General features: G+C 41.3%; 1 protein-coding gene across 19 annotated transcripts in view; it reads left to right on the top strand.

Moving 5' to 3' along the window:
* Window positions 1-23712, top strand: part of DLGAP1 (DLG associated protein 1) — a 305491-nt gene that overhangs the window by 34914 nt on the left and 246865 nt on the right. For 4 of the 19 annotated variants that reach the window (XM_081801573.1, XM_081801574.1, XM_081801575.1 and 1 more), the window contains exon 2: window positions 19950-20063. The exons of the other annotated variants lie outside the window; for them this stretch is intronic. In XM_081801573.1, coding sequence (XP_081657699.1) covers window positions 19950-20063 — 114 coding nt within the window. The remainder of the gene's footprint in view (window positions 1-19949; window positions 20064-23712) is intronic. 19 annotated transcript variants of the gene reach the window in all.

Raw genomic sequence — 23712 nt, 5'->3', positions numbered from 1 at the left:
TTGACCAGCATCCTTTTCGTGATTCTTTTTTCTACGGTGGTCAACCCACTCATGCTTCAAGATGAGATGCAAAGTTGTTAGTCCTTTCAGACATTCTTAGCGATGCCAACTGCAAGGCATGTGTTATTTACAGACTCACAGATTAACTCGCTGTGCTTGTTAATTTATTAGGGAGAAAATCTAGTGAAAAGGGCACCACCAACTTCCCTATGCCTGCGCGCGCACACACACACGTAGGCATCCACAAAGACCACGGAGTAGCCATCTACTGGGGATGCTCCTAACTGAGCAGCAGTTTTGTCACAGATGGCCCACCATCATAAGAAGTTCTTGGCACTATGGCAAGGAAGGCTGAGCAGGAGGCAGCCAACAGATTTGTTCCCAAATACACGTGAAACCCATTCTTGGGGACAATCAGGATTAAGTGGAGGAGGAGCAAAGATGAGAGGGGCTAAAATATCACCAGACTTGGTTATTAATTGTTAACATTACCTCATTTATGCTCATAGCCTGGGGGACCCCAGGATATCTGCATTATAAAAATAAAGGCATTACTCCAAACCAATCATCTCTATAAACGAGGTTCAGTGTCTTTCCTCCAGACCTCCTTACTCCGTGTTTCCTACCCCTGTAAACAGCACCACTCATTATTTTCAACCCAGAAACAAAGGGGAAAACTTTAATTTTTCTCTCTACCTCACCCTTACATCTCCAAGGTAGACTCATAAAAGTTGGTTGGATGAATGAACAGATGGATGGATTAATCCCCAAGTCCTAGAAATTTTATTTCTATTCACTTCTCTCTGTTTTCTCTGCAACTCTCCTAGTTAAGTCCGACAGTTTCTCACCTAGATGGTTACAAATACCTAAGTGGTCTCCCTGCCTCTAGTTTTTCCTTAATCCAGACATTTGTATATTCCAGCTCAAACGATCTTTCTAAACTACAAAGTGAATCACTAAATCTTCTGCTTATAGATCCTTCAATGGTTCCTCCTTACCCTCGGGATAAAGTCCAAACTCCTTACGGGGAACAAAATCGGGGAATTTTTTCCTCCACAGCCTCGCTGCTTTATGTGCCCTCTGTTGACTCACATCAGCCACACTGATCTACTTTTAACTTTCTCATAGGTGCAGTGTTCTCCTGCCCAGGGCCTTTGCACGAGCTGCTTCCTCTTTTGTCTCTTCTATCCATCCAGCTCAAACTCCTTTCTTCTCTACTTAGCCCCTTTACAACTTTCTCATCTGGTCTGAGACGACGCTTCCTCCAGGAAGCCCTCACTGACCAGCCAAATTTGAGCCCCGTCCCCTCTCCCAATAATTCTCTTAGCACCCATTATTTCCCTAACATGCTTCTGCTCTTATATCTAGGATTGCCTATTCCACTAGCCTATCAGTTCTGTGAAGATATCCAGCCTCTTAGTCACAGCTGTGGCCATGAACAAGTGCAAAGTCAATTCCATTTGAATACATGAATAGATACTTGGACTCCTTAACAAGCTTCATTACCTTTTGTTCTGATGAGGTTGCAGAAACCAACTGCAATGATTCTTTGTTACTCATTCCTCCAAAGTACTGTGCTAAAGCAGTTCCCATAAATTCTTCAGTCTTGTTCTTATTCCCATTTTATAAATGAGACCACTGAGGATCCAGTTGCCATAAATGAGCCCGATATTAAGGCGTGGGCCCCTCACTCTGATTCTAGGGGCCAGCTCCTTCTATTCTGCACACGGTCCACTGCCTGCTTCATGTGAGAAAACATTTAAACCTTAGAAATGAATTATGGATTGTTCATAGGCTTTCTGACCTCCAGTAGTCTGCTCTGAATGTATTTTTTCCTTATTGTTAATCTGAAGGTAACTTTCTTTGTGCCATATTCTTTATTCTCAGGCTTTTTTCTACAGGCCCTATGTCTGCAGTGTTTTCTGCCTTTCTTGCTCTCTCTGTAGTGAGAATAACTGGGCCTCTTATTTCTGTTTCATTTCCATTGTCCTTTTTTGGGGGGGAGGCTTTTTTTTTTTTGAGGGAGAGAGAGAGAGGGCATAGAGAGGGGGAGAGGGAGACAGAGAATCTTAAGCAGGCTCCATACCCAGCACAGAGCCACATGGGGGGCTCGATCTCACGACCCTGAGATCATGACCTGAGTCGAAATCAAGAGTCAGACACTTAGCTGACAGAGCCACCCAGGTGCCCCATTTGGGCTATTTTAATGTTTTTATTACAGGCTATAAAAGTATGCAGAAAGATAAATAAATGTGATGTAATGATATATATCCTAATATGGAGAACTTTGTTTCAGTACATTGTTTTTCTTCACAGTAGTCCATTGTCCTTTTCAACACAGGTTTCTTTCCTGGTCCTGCTCTATGATTACTCTTTCCACGGTGCTTTTCCCTGAGCTCAGTTATGCCTTAATGCTTGTCAGCCGCAGGCTGATGGCAGACTACTTAGGGGGCTTCCACTGGTCTTTCATGGGAAAAGTAAATTTCTTCTTGTTTCCGCCCAGCGGCTTAATTAGCAGTACTCTCTCCAGATGTACAGCTAGAGAAAGAACATACACAGTTTCTGGGAAACAATCCACTTTGTGCTGACCATGATCGTCTACAGTGCTTGTGATCCAAACCAACACACGGACGTACACAGTCCCAAAATGTGAGAGGTGATTCAGCATTGTGTGCACAGCAAATGCTTTCAGATTGGACAGACTTGGGTTTGAACCCTCTTTCTACCATGTCTCTATCTGTGTGTCCTGGAGCAAGTCAATTACCCTTTCTGGGCCTCAATTTCTTCATCTGTAAAACAGAGACAATAATGGTGCTTCGCTCATCAGAGTAAGTATTCACCATGATGACAGTGTGGGTGCTTGAGGTATCTGGAAAAAATAGCCCAAATATGGCCACATCTCAATCCCAGGAAGTTGTGAATATTACCTTCTGTGACAAATGTGGCTTTGCAGATGTGATTAGTCAAGGGAGTTGGGAAGTTGGGTTATCTGGGTGGGCCCTAAATGTAATAAGTGTCCTTATAAGAGGGAGGAGAGAGACCTGACCACAGAAGAAGGCCACATGACCACAGAAGCAGAAGAGAGATTTGAAGATGCTAAGCTGCTGGTTTTGAAGCCAGAGGAGAGGGCCTAGAGCTGAGTAATGCAAGGAATGCAGCTCTAGAAGGTGGAAAGGCAAGGAAATGGATTCTCCCCTAGAGCTTCCAGAGGAAGCTCAGCCCTGCCAAGAACCTGGTCTCAGCTAAGTGAACCAATTTTGGACTTCTGGCTCCAGAACTGGGAGAGAATAAGTGTGAGTTGTTTTAAGCCACTAAATTTGTGGTAATTTGAAGCCACAGCCTCAGGAAAGTAACACAATGGTGATATTTTGGGAAATGAAAGATGACTCCAAATGAGCTGATAACATAAGAAAAAAGGCATTACTTGGGGCGCCTGGGTGGCTCAGTTGGTTGGGCGACTGCCTTCGGCTCAGGTCATGATCCTGGAGTCCCTGCATCGAGTCCCGCATGGGGCTCCCTGCTCGGCGGGGAGTCTGCTTCTCCCTCTGACCCTCCCCCATCTCGTGCTCTCTCTCTATCTCATTCTCTCTCTCAAATAAATAAATAAAATCTTTAAAAAAAAAAAGAAAAGAAAAAAGGCATTACAAAGGCTGATATGTGGGGTGCCTGGGTGGCTCAGTCGTTAAGCGTCTGCCTTCAGCTCAGGTCATGATCCCAGGGTCCCAGGATCGAGTCCCGCATCAGGCTCCCTGCTTGGCGGGAAGCCTGCTTCTCCCTCTCCTACTCCCCCTGCTTGTATTCCTGCTCTTGCTGTCTCTCTCTCTGTCAAATAAATAAAATCTTAAAAAAAAAAAAAAAAAAGGCTGATATGTGGGGTGCAGAGGCCCTCCGGGTATTCAGTGTGTGGTTGGAGATACGGCAGTGTCGTGTGTCCAAGGGGGGCCAGAAAGAAAAGGGCATAGGGTGAAGCCATGTGCGGGGATTTAGACGTGAGCAGAAGTGAGGTCCTGCGGCGAAGTGAGTGCCGGCCGGTGGCTGGGGGTGGGAAAGGGCGGCTGAGCGAATGGTAGAATGCTCTGTTCAGGCAAGAGCAATCAGTTATGAAGGAAGGCTGGTGTGGGGACTCTCCCTGGGCCACCAGGCATGCTGAGGGAAGGAGGAAAGGCGGATTTAGAAAAGAGAACCTGTGTCCTGGAAACAAAACGAAAGGAGCCATTTTCTCTTGTTCTCGGCGCCATATTCCCGATCAAAAACCACAGTCCCAGGAAAGGAATTCTGAAAAAGATTTGTTGTGCTTGAAGCCAATTCAAGACTATTACCAGGCAGTGACTGAAGGCCTTCTACTTCATCTATTTCTAGCCATACCCAGGGAGGTGTAGGCCAAAGTAGAGTGAGTGCATTTGCACTCTCCACATGTTGTACATAATTTGGTATTTCCTACAGAACACACTGTGCCTTTTCACACAGCCATGCCTCCCTGTGCGCCATCTCTCCTCTCCTGTAAGACCTTCATCTGCCTGGGCCCCACTGGCAACGTCTTGCCCATCATTCAAGTCTTGAATGAAGTCTGACCTCCTTGAACCAGCTTCCATGTTAATTGCACTATCTAGGATGTATTTGCTAGCAATTTCCGCACTTCAGTGTAACCACACTTGAATGATTGCTCCCTCCCCTGTACTGATTCCACTCCCTCAGTAGACTGGGGGCAAATGCCAGTCTGTTGATACCACAGGGCTTGGCATGTAGGAAGCATTCTATAAATGTGAATGGTTGCTAAGAAAGGGGATCTTAAATGTCCTCCCCACAAAAAAGGGGGGGAGGGGATATTTAATTGATGGGATGAGGTGTTAGATAAAGATAGGTGGTAATCGTGTTGCAATATAGAAGCATATCAAACCAATACGTTGTATACCTTAAACTTACACAATGTCATATATCAATTATATCTTAATAAAAGTGGGAACAAGGGAAAAAGAAGATTTGAGGGGGCTTCAAGAACAAAAAAATAAATGTGAATGAATGGATGGATGAATTGATTCACTAATTTGTACCCTACAGGCAGAATTATCATGGGATAAGGAAAATAATAAAATTTATGAATCCCAGGGTCAGTGTCTAAAGGAAGAAAGGCCTTCCACCCAGTTCTCTTGAAAGTAAGAAATTATAAAAGTAAGTAACACCAGAACTGCTCCATGCATGATGTAGGTATTAATTCCTTTATCATCTATTGTATAGTTCAAATCACAACTCAATATCTGATCTAGAATTTAAGAACAGATTTTCTTCACCTTCCAGACTGAATTTGCCATTTCCTTTATGACATGATTTTTTTTTTTAAATCAGGGCAGGCTACAAAAGGAAAATAAAATACCATGTTAAATGCACACTAATTTATTTTCAAGTATAATAAAACCACAGGTTGATTTTTACCTATTGTCTTTCACATTTGAGGGCAAATTGTCTAAAATTCACAACTGTTTTCTTTTCTTTTTTTTTTTAATTGTATTTATTTGTCAGAGAGAGAGAGAGCACAAGCAGGGGGAGTGGCATGCAGAGGGAGAAGCAGGCTTCCTGCTGAGCAGCGGGCCCGATGCAGGGCTTGATCCCAGGACCCTGGGATCATGACCTGAGTGGAAGGCAGACGCTTAACCGACTGAGCCACCCAGGCATCCCCACAATTGTTTTCTTAAAAAAAGATAACTTTATCATGTGCAATGGATGCTACTATTACTTATGGTTGCTACTATTATCTTTTTATTACAAACATAAATAACAAGAGCAGTAGTAAAACATGTCACATTCACATTTGGAATAACATGACCTTATGTGAATTAAATGCATCACTAAGAAATTATCAAGTGACTGAACATGTATAGCATCTACCTACAACAAGCAAGCAACTGAAAAGGCACAATTCGTGTGCCCAAGTGTCAGGGACAAATTATCAACTACTTTATCCTCATTGTACATCCATCTGAAATATTTAGTAAATTTAGAATGACATAGTTAATACCCGGCTCTAAGAGTTCACTCATTACTCTGAGCAGAGAAAGTGGCGGCTCGTTACCAAATAGAGTAAGGGGGGGGGACATGAAATCCTCTACTTCCCATCTACAGGAAGCACATATAATGTGAACACTTCCTATGTGTGGAAGGCACAGTGCCAGGCATTGTAGGTGGTACAAATATGCGTACCAAGCATGCCCAGTCACTGTGCTTGACAACTGTTGAGCATTTCTAGTTACACTTGTTTATAAGCCATCCGATGGGGTATTTCATAGCAACTGAAAGACCCTGAGCAGCATGACTGAAACTGATGAATGGCTAAAAGAAAAGTTGCCTTGAAAAAAGAGCAGCTAACATCTTAGGATTTCCTTAGGTCAAGTAGCCTAGTTATATTTTTGCTCGCTTTCATTACACCAGAATCAAGTCCTGTGCTTGTGGAAGGAGAATGATTTTGTTGGGCTAAAACACCAGGAAAACTGTTCTTTTACCCATTCACTGAAGATTTCTTACCGCAGATGGGTGACTATTATTTCTGCCCTCTGCCTCTTTCCTTCCCCAGTTTTAATTCCATGGCTCCATCCTAATCTACATTGTTTTTAAATTGCTTAGAAACAAGATGTCATCAACTAGTGATGTGCTGGGTAAAAAAAAAAAAAAGAAGAAGAAGAATGTCTCTTTTCCAAACTATCATAGAATCTAGAAAGAGAAAAAAGTGGTTAGTACTTGCTGCATTCCTCCATGCACATGACTTTAATAATCTGGGATATTTTGCTTTCTTAAAATGAAATGATAGGGGCACCTGGGTGGCTCAGTTGGTTAAGCGTCTTCCCTCCACTCAGGTCATGATCCCAGGGTCCTGGGATCCAGTTGCGCATTGGGCTCCCTGCTCAGCAAGGAGCCTGCTTCTCCCTCTCCCGCTCCCTCTGCTTGTGCTCTCCTCTCTGTCAAATAAATAAATACAATTTTTTTAAAAAAAGAAATTATAAATTAATGTTTTTAAAAGTTTGGTATATTTGGAAGTTTTATTTACAAAGAGTATATGTTTATATAAAGTATAAGATTAATAATGTCCCTTGCTTGCCAAAATTAATATCTTCATGCCAGAGTCAAAAATCACATACAAATAGAGCTGAAAAGAGTCATAAAAGGGGATATACTTAAATTTCACATATGTCTAAGTGCTTCATTTTTATAGAAAAGAAATAAATACTCGAAGTTATTGAGGAGGGAGAGTTAATTCATTATAGTGGAGGTTTAAACATAAAAGGAAGAAAACAACATATGCTTGGATTCCAAAATCCTGTTACATCATAACACCCCAAATTGGAAAGAAGATGGAAAACATATCTTGAAAGCCTAGTCCACATGCTTGGCACCCCCTCACAAAACCCCTGTGCCATTTTATTAACACACTTTTTCACACGTAGCTGCTGGATCTAATGAGAGGCTAAATCTTGCCTTTGTGGTAGAAATTGATTTATTTTTCCCCCTCATTCTGAGTTCTCTTGTAGCCAGCCCCAGGGCTTCGAGAGCCTGCTTCATTATTCATCATTAGTATTTATCACTTTTACAGAATGCCACGGGGTACTCAGAACTATACCTGCCTATTCAAAAGAAAACACAAAATCCCCGGCTCTCGAGAGGAGTGGGGGCAGGGGGACCATTAAAAGCATTCTCAGAGTCTAAGAAAAGGAAAATACAATAGTGATGAAACAATATGCCCAGTAGGAGGGCCACTTAGGCTACCTCTGAGAGGTAGATTCCAAGGGGAGAGGAAAGAATGTGCGGTTGAGGACTCTTTTTCCTTCTTAACCTAACCCCCTCCGTGCTGACTTCAGGTCAGTGCGCTACCTCGGAGCATGAGCAGGGGGCAAGCCGGAAATGGAGCAAGCCAGGTATTCGAGTCACGTAACAGGAGGGGCGAAAAAATGCAGGGCTTCCTAGGTGGGCAGATACCATTCACCTGCCATCTGTGTGACCTCATTCAGAGTCGGGAGGAGGCTTGAGAAGGGAAGAAAGAGAACCTAATCCCATTACCTTTTATGAGTACTCAGAGAAAACATCTATAAAAACGGAGGATAAAAATGTTGCAAAGTAATAACATGCACCCGTGGTCTCACACGAACCTGATTTCCTCTTTCATATTACCCAATAAATGCAATTTCCTCCTGACGTGTATTTTTTTAAATAAAGAAAATCAGTAGGATTCTACGATAGGTGTATTTTTCTGGGTGGGAAAGTGATGCATTTGGTTTCATTTCCTCCTGGTGTCGTAATCCTTTGCCATCAGCAATGCTACCAAGATTGGAACGCTGATTTTAATATTTCATACTTTAATTGACTGTAGTTCTCCCGTATATCTATTCAGTTTGAAATTTTGGATGACAGTATATTTTCAGCTCAACCTATTTTAATTCTTATTCCAGACTCTGTGGAATCATATGACAGCAGGTTTAAGGCTGATATTAACCACTTCCTATTTTTGGCAGGTTGGTATAAACATTACTAAATAGGTCTATAAAGTCAGGTAAAATATACTCAAAATCACCTTTACATGCATTTTCATAACCACAGTGGCTGCCTCAGAGCTGACACCCAATAGATAGCCGCTGAAGGAATGATGGGGGAAAGTACATAATTAGAAGGGTGAACCAAGAGACAAGCCTCCATCTGCAATTATAAGAAACTCCTTCCCTCCATGTTTAGGCTTCCATTAAATTACAATCGCCGAAAAGTAAAACTCAGATGAGATGCCCTTCTACACCCAGTGATGGTGATGGGTTCCAAAAGTGCTAGAGTTTATATGTTAGAAAGGAGAATAATTCATGTGAGGTCCTCCTAACATAAAACTTGTCTTTCTTATATAATATCAATGGTAAATGTGGCATTAGAGTTCTGCTTCTTTCTCCAAAGGATATTTTTTTTAAAACACCCACAAATGTCATCCCATCTATTTTTAAGCAGAGTGCTGCTGGGTAACCAGCTGAGTCGTCTAAACCCAATAGGAAAATTCTACGTTTAAATAAGCTGTTTTATCTCATTGAAAATAAGTGGTGCAGACTGACACAGAACATATGGATTTTTGCATACAGTAACATGTAAATTTTCTTAACTTTGAATATAAAACTCTAGCCCAAGCTGAAAAGATAGGAAAGCAAAATATATTCTTTAGTAATGGCTCTTTAACGGTTCCAATTTCTGCTTCTCCCACCCAACTTTCATCGATTTCCAGTGAAAAACCTGTTCCTTGGGTTCTCTTTGCAGGTGACGAAGTAATATTTGTAGATTGAGATACTGTAAAGACAACACAAATTCTAAAAAACAGACCTAGATGAGTTATAAATTTTTCGTTTTTTCATAGATTTCATTTTTGTAATGGATTTGCAGTTTGTCCACAGAATTTATTTTTCAACACAAGTTATATTTGTTAATTCTGAAAAAAATACTGACAGTACAGAATGGTATAGAGTTAAAAGTAAAAGCCCTCTGCTTCCCAGCTCCCCATTTCTACTTCCGAAAAGAACCACCACCATTATCATGTTAACATTTTCCTTCTGATATTTTATGCATGTATTCAAACACAATATGTGCACACATTTCCTTTCTTTCTTTTCAACAAACCAGTTTCATACTGTAAGTTACTGTTCGGCGCTTGGCCCTTTTAAACTTTATAACATATTTGGTCTTCTTTTCATGGCAGTACATTCAGATCGCCTCATTCTTTTTAATAACTGTGAAATGCTTCATTATAGGGGAGTGTTCATCCCTTTTGCAAATGTTTAATGCTCATCCACCATGTGCCAGGCACACTTCCAGACACTAAGAATACAGAACTGAATAAAACAAAATCCCTGCTTCACAGAGACCACATTCTACTGTATTTTAACATTTGAGGAACTGGCATATTAACAATACATAGTGAGCAGCATTATTCACTCTCATGGTTTTAACTGTTACAAACAATGCCATAAGAAATCACCCAGTAGGGCGCCTGGGTGGCTCAGTCGGTTAAGCGGCTGCCTTCGGCTCAGGTCATGATCCCAGGGTCCTGGGATCGAGTCCCGCATCGGGCTCCCTGCTCTGCGGGGAGCCTGCTTCTCCCTCTCCCTCTGCCTACTTATGTTCTCTCTCTATCTCTGTCAAATAAATAAATAAAATCTTTAAAAAAAAAAAAAAGAAATCACCCAGTAAATAAATCTTTATACTCATTGTCAGTTGAATAAATTGCAGATATTATTCTTATTCACTCAGCCTTTCAGTCAATTCTTTCTTCCTATCATCAACTTCTCTAGGACTGGATTGTGAATGTTTTAGTGTTAATTAAATTAATGCAATAATAGAATTTTTACACTTAGGTACTTGACCTTTGTAAATCTACCTCCTTAAGTACCTTAATAAAGATACTAAAATTCATCTGAATTGAATCCTTCTGAACCAGCCTATGATAATGCTCCAAAGGAGAATTAGGTCAGATAAACCACTTTCCCTCCACTTTTATTGATCACATGTGCTGAAAACTCCTAATTTAAATATTTCATGATAACCAAATGCTTCCCAGACACAATTTTTATGTCTCCTTTTAGCTTCTGTGGGGCATAAGAACAAAGGAAAGATGTTTTGTAAATCAAAACAAAACAAATAAATGTATTTCTCCATTCATAGCAAATTCAAGAAAATTATGCCTTCTACAAAATTGGGCAAAAAAAAAAAAAAGAATTGTTACTTAGGTGATTCTTATTCAAAAACCCATCCCTCAGAAACCCCAGAGAGGAAAACTCATAGTTTCTACTGTCTTTATGCCCCATATATTTCTTGCAACTGAAATCAGGTCAAAATTTACATCTAGGAGCACCTTGAACGAAACTAGAGAAGGAATTCACGTTGCCAGATGGGGGGTGTACCAGGGAGAAAGTAGTCTCACCCCCTCTACCTCAGTGGTTGGAGGGGAGGGTCTCCCATTCCTGCCCCCTATTCCCATCCCCAGAAAGTATTCCCTATGTTTCAGACTTCCAGTGATATCAGGAACATTTGACTGGTTTGAGTAGAAACAAGGAAGCTACTTAAATTTTTTTTCCTAATTTAAGAACTATGTCCTTGTAGGAAAAAAGTTCCCTGTGGACATTCTGACACAAAACCGTTTTGTTTTGCTTCGTCCAAATCTGTCTCAGGGAAAACAAAAATAATTTTTTTGTCAAATGGGATATCATAACTGGAGCTCAATTTAATGTTTTGCTATTAATTCAAAATTTTTTACTCTGCACAAACAACTGCCAACTTGAGTGGGAGGTTAAGGGCCCACTCGACCAGCTATAGTGAGGGGTGTGTGAATTGCAGAAAGCCGGCATGGTTACTAGGGGAGGCATGACTATCTGAAGAATCTGAATCAGGTCAGTTTGACTTATTACCAGAAAGGTAAAGAAAGAAAAAAGGCCAAAAAAAAAAAAAAAGAAAGAAAGAAAAAAAGGCCAAAAAAAAAAGCATTTCTCAAAAGAAACATATCTGCATTGTTACTGTCTGTAGGTAATTCGCAACTTCTGTAATAGGATAAACATCATCCTCGAATATGAAATCTGCCTGTGTGTTCATGGATGTGTGAGAGACGAAACACCGAAGACTGAATTGTAGTCAGTATTGGCAATAGAAGGGATAATGGCTGGGCATGCCATCCACAGAGATTCTTTTATATCCAAGATAATCATTTACCATCTTGAGTAAGACACTCTTACCTCGTTACAGTTTTTACTATAAAAGGTTGGCATGATCTAGGTTTATGATAGAAAATGCAAGCCATGTGACACATACCTATCCTTATAGATCAATGCCACTTTCATTTCTCTGTTTACTGTCTTTCATTTGCACAGATTTCTGGAGTGAAACCAGTAATGACATAGACTTGACACAAAGTCTAAGCTCCCAGAGCCTGAATCTTGTTATGGTTCTTCCCTTCTATACATGGAGACCACCCTCCATTTGTCCTCTCCATACCCAGATAGGGAGATAAAACCATTTACAAACTATGATAAGCACTCATTTAGATTAGCCATTTTTTTTTCATTTTGTTGAGTCCAGTGGATAGATAAGTAATTGCATTATACTGGAGCTGAAACACAGGTCCAAGAGAGGAGGGACCTGAATTCTAGCCCAATTCTGCCACTTAATTAGCCATATAAACTGTAATTTACATTCTGGGTGTCAGTTTCTTCATGTGTAAATGATGATATGTATCAAAACATGATGTGAATAGATCATTAGCTGAAGAAAAGTTATAGAATTTGATAAACTAGTGACATACTCAGGTTTCTTAATTGGCAGACATCCCATGATCTTTACGATGCTGACATGGATGGCAACTCTCCAAGAGAACAATGCCGTGTAGAGTATCTCCCAAACCTCTTGGAACCCTCTTCCATGAAGCATCTCTATGGATGCGTGATCCATGAAGTATGTTGTAGAATACACTGGGTGAGATGACAATTTTAGGATTCTGCTTGACTGGTCCTGCCACAATCTGGTGATGGGGCTGTGTGGGCCTAGTGGAGTTCCATCAACCCTGCTGTGGAATGTGGTTGTGGTTCCCTGGAGACCTTCACAGAAACATCCAACTTCAGCTCCCTGGAGGCCACCACGGCCTCTCCTTTGGATGCTGGTTATACGTCCACCCCCTACCAAACCCACCACAGATACTACACCCATCCCCATCAGCGTCATCATGGACAGGGCCCCTCCTGACCTGTTCTGCTCTGGTCCCTCCTGCTTGCCCACATTGGATGCCACGTTTCTTCCCTGCATTGGTGGAGAAAAATCCAGGACTAAAGATTCCCACACTTACTTCTCAACCATTTAATAAGTCAGGTATATCTCAGGTGATAGAATAAAAGATTTCATGAGCATTTTTATTTTATCTTATTTTCTTATTTCCTATTTGATACTCTGCTTGGAACTGGGTATATAGACATGAATAAGACATAGTTTCTGCCAGACAAATGATATCACCCCCCTCTCAAGTTGCTCACAGATTGGTGGGAAGAAAGATTTGTAAACAAATGGTCTTAAAATATTGTGATAGTGTCACATTAGTAGTATGTGCAGGTTGTTACAGTAGATCTTAATCTTTTTAGGTTAGCTCTATATTTATTTTATTAAGGCAGGTCATTATGGAATTCCTCATCTTTTTCGAATGTAGAAGGGCTTAAATAAAGGATTTGAAGCTCCTATTTATTTCATGCGGTGTGATAGTTCAAGTGACTAGATTTTTCTGTTCATCGGTCAGCAAGAAACAAACATTTCATAAATGGCTTCCCTGCTCTTGAAAACCTATCAATTAAATTCAGAATGACTTATTTCATCTTATTAAAGAGAATGCACCTGTCAGGCACTCTGCTATGCACAGGATCACTCTGCTTCGATGGCCTGTGTGGACCTTCTGAACAGCTGATTAGGGACTTGGTGTTTACACTTAGGTCTTTGGCCCAAATTAACTCCTTAGAAGAATGAATGGAGCATATACAGCCCACAACTGAAGAGAATCTACATAACAGTAAGCACTGAGGCGGCCCTGTCTGCCTCCGGAGTCCCGTGCCCATTACCCCGGAGGCTGCCACTTGAGGGTACTTCTGTGTGGCCACCTGGCTAGACTAGAGTACCCAATTATTTAATCAAACATGAATCCAGGTGTCACTATGAAGGAAGTTTGTAGATATGGCTAATATCGACAATCAGTTGCCTCTAAGGAAAGATTACCCCCTGATAATGTGGGTGGGCCTCATCCAATCAGGTGAAAGTCCTGAGAACAAAGCTGAGGCTTCCTAGAGCAGAAGAAACTCTGCCTCAAGACTCAGCTCCTGCCTTAAGTTTGAAGACCACCAGCCGTCCCTACAAATTTCACACTTGCTGCCCCCCACAACCATGTGAGTGAGTTCCGTAAAACAAACCTCTTTTTTTTCTGTCCTGCTCTGAGAACATCTTTTGATCCACTTTCCCTTACACACCAGCCTTGGAGATTTTCCCAAGTGCACTGATCTTCCCCATCCCAAGCCCGTTCCCACCCCGAGGCTGAAAGAGCCTTGAAACTATTGCATATTCCTCTATCACAGTTCAGCTCCGTTATGAATTAAATAAGCGGTAGGGGTTGGCCCCATAAGGGAATTAACCATCATGGATGACATGATTTCTACATGAAAATACCTTTTGAATTCCAAAAAACAAGCTTTTATCTAATAAGAATTTTATATGCATTTTTTACATCACTTATGTCCTTGTAGTTAGTTCCTGATACATGCGTAGTTACGATCCTCATTTTGTTTGAGAACACTGAGGTTAAAAGATGTGAAGGTCATTGGACCAAAATCACACATCTGGGAAGTAGCAGAGTCAAATCTGAATCCGTGTTTACCTGATTCCAAACTCTATACTATATTCCTTGCACCATGCTCCTTCCCTGTAAGTGAAAAACTACCTGGGTAAGAATTACCTGGTAGGAAAATATTCCATTTTTTTCTGTGACACTTTTATAGGAGTACTGTATTGAGAAGGATTGAAACATTACCTAAGTGACAGATGTTTCATATGGACATCAAACACCATATCAATTATAATAAAAAGACAGGATTGTTCTAAGGTGAATGAAAACCTTTTTAGAAATTATTTTAGCTTTTAAAAATGTTTTGAACCCTACTGCTCCTGGCCCTCAGTGGCTGATATATCAAAAACATGCAAAGGCATTTCAACCCTCAGGCTGCCTTGACCTGGCCTTGCAGAGTTTGTCCTAACCCAACTGATGGACTCCGTCCATCCGCTTAGGCATCCCCGCCCTGGGCCAGTGCGTTCTCCGACTCTCGGCTACACAGGGGCCCATTCAAAAAGGACACTCCTGTTGTCCTCATTCTGAAGTTGGAGAGCTGTTAAGAATATTCTTCTATGAAATTTCAACCAGTGAAAGTAAAGGTAACTAAGAGAGAGCTCAATTCTAGAAGTATTACTTTAGGGTCTCAAAGCTATTCATTCAACAAGCACATATTAAACATTTACTGTACAGGAAGTACTTTGGGAAAAACAAAGATGAATCACATTGTCCTATGATTAATAATGAACGTGGCGGTGCTCTGTGCTAGATGCTCTAAAAACAGTGCTTTCAAGCCAATGATAGCAACCAATTAGTGGTTCACGAAATCAGTTCAGTGGGTCACAAACAACATCATTTTTAATTAAGTAGAATACAATAGAAGAGAATAGAAAAGAAGATAGAGTACATGGCCACAGAGAGGTTAAGTCTTTCTTTCTTTCTTTCAGTTGTATCTGTGCATATACTGGTTTCCAAAGGAAGATGTATCCCTTACTGTGAAACGTAGTCAAAACCTATTTAAAAGCTACTACTCTAGAGAGAGCAAAAGAAGAAAACAAAAGCTTTGCTCTCAAGAAGCTTGCATCTTGCTGGGAAGATAAAGCTAATTAATGAACAGCAGAATCCTTTGTATAAAGCAGCTAATGACTAAAGGGTACAATGAATGTTGCTGATTTAGTGTCCCCGTGAGATTAAGACCAGGGAAAAATCACTGTGACAGTTCATTAACTCCTTCCTCCTTGAAAAATTCCTCACTTGGCTTCCAGGACAACACACCTCGCTGATCTTTCTCAGAACCCCTCGCTTATTCCTCCTTAGCTCCCCCTCTCCTGTGGTTGAGTCAATGCCAAATGGGTACAGCTCTTAGGCCAATTTTCTCTCCTACCGATACCCATTTCTTAGGTCACCTCAGTCATTATCTGAGCTTTAAATACCATGTGAGGGCCCACATTTGTGTTTGCAGCCCCGACAGCCTGAACTCCCAGCCTTGTATAGCCAGGGCCCTAGTTAACCTCTCTACTTAGATGTCTCGTGGGCATCTCAAAGTTAGTATGTCCCAAATTGAACTCCTCATCTTGGCCACCCCAGTCCACACCTCCCTTAGGGTTTCTCATCTCAGCTAATGGAAATTCAATCCCTCCAGCCGATCAGGCCAAAAATCATGGTTTCGTTCTTGACTTTCCTCTATTCTCAATTCCCACGTCCAAATCATCGTTGAGAAGCCCACTGGCTCTATCTTTTCCTCACCTCCTCCACTACCACCATTCCTCACCTTAAACCCCAGTCTGGATTAATGTGTGAGCCTCCAAACTCTTCCCCAGATTCTACCTTATCCCCTCTAGCAACCTCAACTCAGCAAGCCAAATGATCCTTTTAAACCACAACCGGTCACATCTCTCATCAGAGCCTCTGAGCTATTCCTATGTTACCGAGGAAAAGCCACAATCCTTCCAATGGGCTGTGAGGCCCAGTGATCTGGACCCCATGCCCACCCATCACCACCCTGTGCTCACCTTGTTCTGTCTCTTCTCACTCCCCTGCCCTGCAGGGCCTCCGCAAGGCAGCGTGGCAAGCAGGTCTCCCCAGCAGGACTTTCTTACTCTTCTTTCTGCTCCAATCACTTGCCCTACAGATCTCCCGGCTGACCCCCTACCCATTTGATCTTTACTCAAGGTCACCTTCTCAGTGAGGCCTCCGGGGACCATGCTCTGCAGCACCGCAAACTCCACCGCCCTCCCTCCTCCACAGGCACACTCTGCCCCCCATCCTGCTTTCTTTTTCTCTGCAGTACAGCTCACCATCTAATTAATGTCCATTCTACTTAGTTTATTCATGCCTGTCTTCCTCCTTCTGCATTCCACCATCTGTATCCCCAGTACCTAAAGCAGCACCTGTTTCACAATAATAAGCTCAATAAATAAGCATCGAATGAATGAATAAATCTTTTTAAAATATTCTGAGTTACTAAAAGAAATGGTACTTTTAACTGCACCTTAACCACAAAGTAAAGAAACACCATAATAAAGTTTGGTCTAAGAAACCTCACCTCAAACTCTACAATGAATACTCCAGTTGGGACATTTCCTTTTGATGGAGCCTGAGCTAGTTTGGAAGTACTGGTTCAGACAGATGCTGAGTGTCATACTCATCTGTGCACATGTGTGTGTGACAACTCCTGTTGGTTCTGTATCATGCTGCCTAGCGGAAGTGGGTAGAAATACAGCCTTCAAGTGCAAAAGGCCGTTTCCGCATATGGTAACTATGAAAGTGGAATTTTGTATTACATGTGCATTAAGACACCCAAAATAATATTCCATTCTTTCTGGATGTCAAGGACTACATTCACGCAATTTGAAAGATGATGGTTTCATTGAATTAGAATGGACAGTGTTCATGAAAGAAAGATTCTATTTTGGCCCATTTAAATACAGTATACTTTTAGGTGTCATGAATGTAACGTGGAGTAAAAAATCCAAACAGCACCAAGGTGCACTAGTAATTAGATAAGAGTGATACAAAAAAGAAAAAGCAGGAAATTTTGAACTGTATCTCTTCTTAAATCTTTTGTTTTATTCTAATAGACACCAAATAGCTAAGTTAATGGTTCACAAGTGTAATAATTTATGGCCCATTTGAGAAACTTAGTATCTCAAACTTAATGGTAAACTAAGGGAAAAATATTTGCTGAAATCTATTTCAAAATTTGTAATTTCAGGGGCACCTGGGTGGGCTCAGTCGGTTAAGCGTCAGCCTTCTGGCTCAGGTCATGATCCCAGGGTCCTGGGATCGAGCCCCAAATTGGGCTCCCTGCTCAGCAGGGAGTCTGCTTCCCTGCCATTCCCCCTGCTCATGCTCTCTCTCTCTAATAAATAAAATCTTTAAAAATTCTTGTAGTTTTGAAATTAAGTATTAATAATAGAGATGATTGATTTGATGCAAACTAGCTGTTCCAAGATCATCAGACTTTAAGTTCTAAGGGAAAAGATCCATACTCATTAACATTGACAAGTAGTGGGGTCTCAGAACTGCTAAAAGATTTAGAAGATTTTAGCCAACACCAAAATTTAGTATCGATAAATGGTATTTCTACATCTGGGCTTCTGTTGACTTCAGGAAGACCACTAACCTTCTACCCACATCTCTGCTTTTGAACACCAGACACAGAATTCAAATTTGCCTCAGGGAATTCAATTTTTGGAATTATAGCTCCAAATCACAGGGGATAGAGTGGACAGATGCCCCCACACATGACTGAATCAACGATGGCTCACCTAGCCATTGCAAGCCAAACGATATGCCCCCAGCATGCCAGAAAGACATGTGAGAAATGAACAGTTGCATTAAAAAATAAGAAAGGGCTCTAAATTAGCGTATCTCCTAAATGGTCAATGGAAGTAAACGTAAGATGCTTGCTATGGACCTAAACCTCTGTTTTTTTAATCTTGCTGTCTTTTAGGATGTTTGTGTTCTTGCTTATATTTCACTAAAACTTGTAGCCAACTACAACTGCTGGATGATGAGTACTCTGTGGTTCTTTCAAGCATCTAACCCTCCCTACTTGTTACAGTTGTCAAAATGTTAACAGCATTGTAGCTCCCAGTAACTTAATACTTGAGTTTTATGTTTAATGGAAAATTGCTAAGTTTTAAAACTTACAGACAGCGAATGATATGTTGAAAAGAACATAGAAATTTGAAACAAACCTGCCCTTCAATTCTGAATATGATTTACTAGCTGTACAATTTAGTGTAAGTTATTTAATACCACTAAGTCTCAATTTTCTCATCTTTGCAATGGGATTAATAACAACATAGGGTTTTGTATCACATGAGATAATGTTTGTGTGTTGGGATTGTAAAATGGCTACCAGCAAGTCCTAAAGCTAATTACTTTACTATGGATGTACCGAATGAGAGAGGAAATATCTTTGACTCAGCATTCCAAGCAAAGGTTGAGATGCTTGCTTACAGAGCAGGCTTAGATCACACGCTGAGCCCTGAGCCAAGCAAGGCAACTGGGGAATGTGATGTGTTGATTGGCTAAGCCAACTGCTGTGCTACTCCTGAGACAAATGGACCTCAGGTGGGTTTCCTTCTGGGGAGGAAGGGTTCTCCAGAGCAAAATCATGGAGATGTGACTACAAGAACCAGAATTAGAACCAGGGTGGCAAAACCCACAGATGTCCACTACAATCAAAATGCAGGGCGGACAATAAAGAAAATTAATTTTCCTCCCCTGTCCTCACATTATACCAGAATGTGGTATTTTAGTTACTACTTCTTGATGTGGAATCACAAGGCATCTTCACGACAGACAGCAGCCCCTTTGGTGTCAGCTGTCACCTCACTAACATTTTCTACCAGCCCCCAAAGGCTCATGGACCACTCCCCTCCTTTGAGGGGTCACAGACCTTGCCCCTTACATTTCTCCCACAATGCCTTTTCTCAATGGCATCCACGCACTTCACACATAGACGTTCAACTCCTAAGGAATGGTTTTATCACCAGGGAAGATTTTTAAGAACAAAGTACAAACCCAGTAGGTGAATCAAAGGTACTGAAATACTTCACTCAGCTTGACTTGCTTTAAAGCTATTTTTCCATTTTCCTTCATCTCTCCCCCAGATTTGCCCAATCACTTAAAATTTGTAAACCCCTTTGAGACCAGAGACTGTGCTTTATAAAATGCTTTTGGTGTATTTACCCAGCACCTACTATCGTGCTAAGTACCCTGTAGATACCTATAAATGTTGGTGGGTGAGAATAGTTCCACAGGGTCACAGTGACTGAATCACTATTGCATAGTACTGTCAATAAAGTTTTGTTTAAGAGTGTTGAAACGTTTTTATTTGGAGGGAGATATAGTAAAGGGGCTAAGCCCTATTTAAAAAGAGGTAGGTATTTACTCTTGTCCTAAAAATGTCATTTTTAAGCAACCTGAAGCAAATTAAGTTTTGCACCCCCCTCGGGCTTTATGGGGAGTTAGAAAGGACGGTTGCCAGGGAAATCTGATTGGAAAACACCAATCAGACCTTGGGATCTGCACATCGCATAATTGTAATTTTCCTATTCTTGCTCTTTTTTTCTGCTTTTGCTATGAGAAGAGCAAGCTTAAAAGGCTACAGGGACATTTATGCCAAGTCGCATTTGTCAAGTTGAAAGCTGTGTGGAGCAGAAAAGCAGTTCTCCCAGCTGTAAAGAAGATGCAAAGGACCCGAGTGAGTAGGGAATCTGAGAGCTCACTAAAAGTGCTTAGAAGGTGGAGACATTCACGCCATTTCTGTAACGTTGTAGGCAGGCACTTGAAATCCAGGGGGAAGCCTCCTTACCACTGGGGTGCGTGCAGGCCCCCACAGCCATCCTTGAAAGATGTGGCTGTCCTGCAAGTTTTCTAGTCCCCCCAGCTGTCCCACAACAGTAGTTGCTAAGGGCACCAGGAAGACAGCAAATGCTGTTTTACTTCTTAATTATTTTAGGTATTTATTATTGTAAGCCCTCTTAAACAGTGCTGGCAAATTAGTGACAAGATAATATTTATGCTGATTTCAATAGCTACATTTCATGTTTATTTTAAAAATAAAGTACAGTTGAGTGGGAGCATGCCCTCCCTTCCCCAACCCCATTTATTTGTTCAGTCACTTACTCAATGTACATTCATCAGAGGCAGGGTGACATTAAAGCTTTGATGTCAGGCAAAGCCAGACTCCTACGCATGATTACGACCTTGAGATAGTCATTTCTGCTTTTTGAGTCTAAGTTTTGTAGCAGTAAAATGGACAGAGTAATACCTATCTCATAGGACCGCTGGAAGTATTCACGTAACAAAGGTATCTCTTCCAGCCCTCTGAGGTTATCCCAGAAATGTCAGATTATTCCATAAATATCAGCCTCCTAGCTCTCCTTTCATAAATACAGTTTTTCCCCCTCGTATTTACCCTTCTTCATCAAGCTCAGGTAAGACCCAGTAGGTTGACCCCCTCAGCCATAGCCAAGCGCCCTCATTTACCTAGTTGCTTTAGTAGAAACACTCAGTTGTTGAAGAGATCCACGGCTGCTGAGGAGAGCCTTGCGACGATCAACCTATTATTAATGGCCACCATTTTAATCACTGCTCTAACTTGCTAGATTGTCTTTATTCCTATCTCATCAATTAAATGCCTAAATTATTTCTCCCCGTTTCTCTGGTTCCTGATGAATTAGAGCTTTAAGTCCTACCTCAGCCTTAGATTCTCTGGTTTTCCACCGCAAACCTCTGCCATCCAGAACTGCTCACACAATTACACTGGCCTCCCCTGGTGTATTTCAGGACATACACTCCATTTCAACTGTCCCAGCTTTCTAAGGGTCTGCATTCCTTTTGTGGCTCTCAGATTTCCCAAAATCTCACACATTTTCATCCCTCCAAACCTCACCATTCAACCTCCCATCTCGAGATAATCCGCTCTGCAGGAGTCACTCCCACATGGCTTCATCTCTCAGACCATCATCGACACAAAATGTCTGACTCTCTCTACATGTAGTTACGCTATACTGAGTGCAGCCCAGCAGAAGTGGGGGCTCAAACCCCAAATCCTGTGGAAGAGCCTTTTAAAAGTAAGCCTTCTCATGTCTGAAATTGTATGTCTTATAACTTCTACTTCAAGGCTTGTAATCCTACCTTTGTTTTATTAACATTTTTTTTCCTCCAGACAGGTCTTAAAACCATAGGGAAGTTTTCTTTTTTTCTTATGTGAAATATGTATTATTTAGGTTACCATAAAATAACAATTGTGACTCAAAAGACAGCCAAGATCTGAACACGGCGGGGAAAGGGGGAATCACTGTCTGTGAAGAGTAGACCCTATTTGGGGTATAGTGTCAACCTATACCAACCACTAAGTTCTCTGGACCTCGATTTCTTTATTTGACAGGCTAAGATTAAAATAATTCTTCTTAGCCTTCAAGGTAGTTGTAAGGACGATGAGACATTATGCGAGCTTATGCATTTGCAAAAGCATGACACAGATGAATGCTAATTATTGTTATTAATTTGGTCACCATTAAAGAGGAACATTAAGTTCTGTGGTTACTACCCCAGAATATATCCATTTCTTGTTTTTATTTTTGCACATGTTCTTTAAAAGGCATTTGATTCTAAGACATATGTTTTGCATTTTAGCATCTTTAATACTGGAATGAATCATATAATCTAGGAAGAGTCAGAGTTTAGTTGGTGGCATTGATTTCTTCCTCAGTGGCACAAAAAAAATATTGAGGGTTTTGCACTGGTATCTTCGATTCAGGAAAATGTGGCATTTGGACACTAGAGGAAAGCTGCAGATGGGTCAAAGTAAGAGTCCTTCATCTACTCAAAACAGAAACTTTGTTAACCAAGTGGGGATATGACCCCCCACAATCAGCAAACTGAGACCCTCAGAACATAAGGTGTTATCTTGGATCATATAACTTTTGTTTTGTTTTGTTTTTTAAAGATTTTTTTTATTTATTTATTTGAGAGAGAGGATGAGAGGAGAGAGAGAGTACATGAGAGGGGGGAGGGTCAGAGGGAGAAGCAGACTCCCTGCTGAGCAGGGAGCCCGATGCGGGACTCAATCCCGGGACTCCAGGATCATGACCTGAGCCGAAGGCAGTCGCTTAACCAACTGAGCCACCCAGGCGCCCCGGATCATATAACTTTTAAGGGTTCCCCATGGGAAAGATTTTTTCAAGGACCCCTAGTTTATCATAGCTTTTGCTCACAGATCTCCCAGAATGAGTGTGATCCTCTTTCAACTGAGTTTGGGGAAACCTAAAGGGGAAAAAAAATTGGCAGCACCAGAAGACAGTCTACTTTCAAAGATCCTAAAAGAGACAGAAACACATTTTTCTGTATGAAATTTTTATATTTTTATATAGGATAACATGTATATTCCATCTGCTTATATTCTTACACTAGAACATCTATTTTAATGAGTAGAAGATGGTCAGCTAAAATGCCACTGCTTTTTTAATCCCCAAGTTATTTATGGCTGGCCATACTTTAAAAGTAGCCATGAAGAGACAGATTTCTAACCTTTTTCTCAGATTTTTATGGTGCTTTGAAGTTCACAAACTATGTTCACATACACAATTCTACTATCATGCCCATTTTAGAGATGGAAAAACTGAATCAAGGAGGTGAAGTGACTTATCCAAGGTCACACACATTGAGTGAAAGCAAAGCTGGATTTGTAGTAGGTCCTAGAAATAGCCAGGTAAACCTTAAGAAGCTTGCCCTCCTTTACCTTTACCTTTTCAACCTCTCCCCCACTTCTGTGACTCCGAGCTGCACAGAGCAGAAACTTAATGCAGCCCAGAGGCCCCCAAATTCCCACTCTTGGTCTGGACAGTTCTCATACACCTGGAATACACAGCTCACGGATCAAGGTTTTAAAACAAAAACAAAGGGGCGCCTGGGTGGCTCAGTTGGTTAAGTGACTGCCTTCGGCTCAGGTCATGATCCTGGAGTCCCTGGATCGAGTCCCGCATCAGGCTCCCTGCTCAGCAGGGAGTCTGCTTCTCCCTCTGACCCTCCCCCCTCTCATGTGCTCTCTCTCTCTCTCATTCTCTCTCTTTCAAATAAATAAATAAATAATCTTTAAAAAATAAAAAATAAAAAAATAAAACAAAAACAAAAACCTTCAAATACAAATATACTTCCCAGGGAGGCTTTTTCCCCTCTAGGTTTTCTGCTTTGTGAACCAAAAAGAGGCATTTGGGATTCAATCACTGGGAAGCCAGGCAAGATTCTGGTGGCTCCTCTCTTGGTCCTGCAGAACAGCGATGAGACCCCAGGACAGAGAGCTGGGAGTACTTCCTGATGGGAACTCTCACTTAAAAATGATGGGA

Source organism: Leptonychotes weddellii, chromosome 13 (genome assembly GCF_054177405.1).
Source record: "Leptonychotes weddellii isolate Sample4059 chromosome 13, ASM5417740v2, whole genome shotgun sequence".
NCBI lineage: Eukaryota > Metazoa > Chordata > Mammalia > Carnivora > Phocidae > Leptonychotes > Leptonychotes weddellii.
The sequence above is the reverse complement of the archived record's forward strand: the minus strand, read 5'-3'. Positions and strand labels throughout refer to the sequence as shown.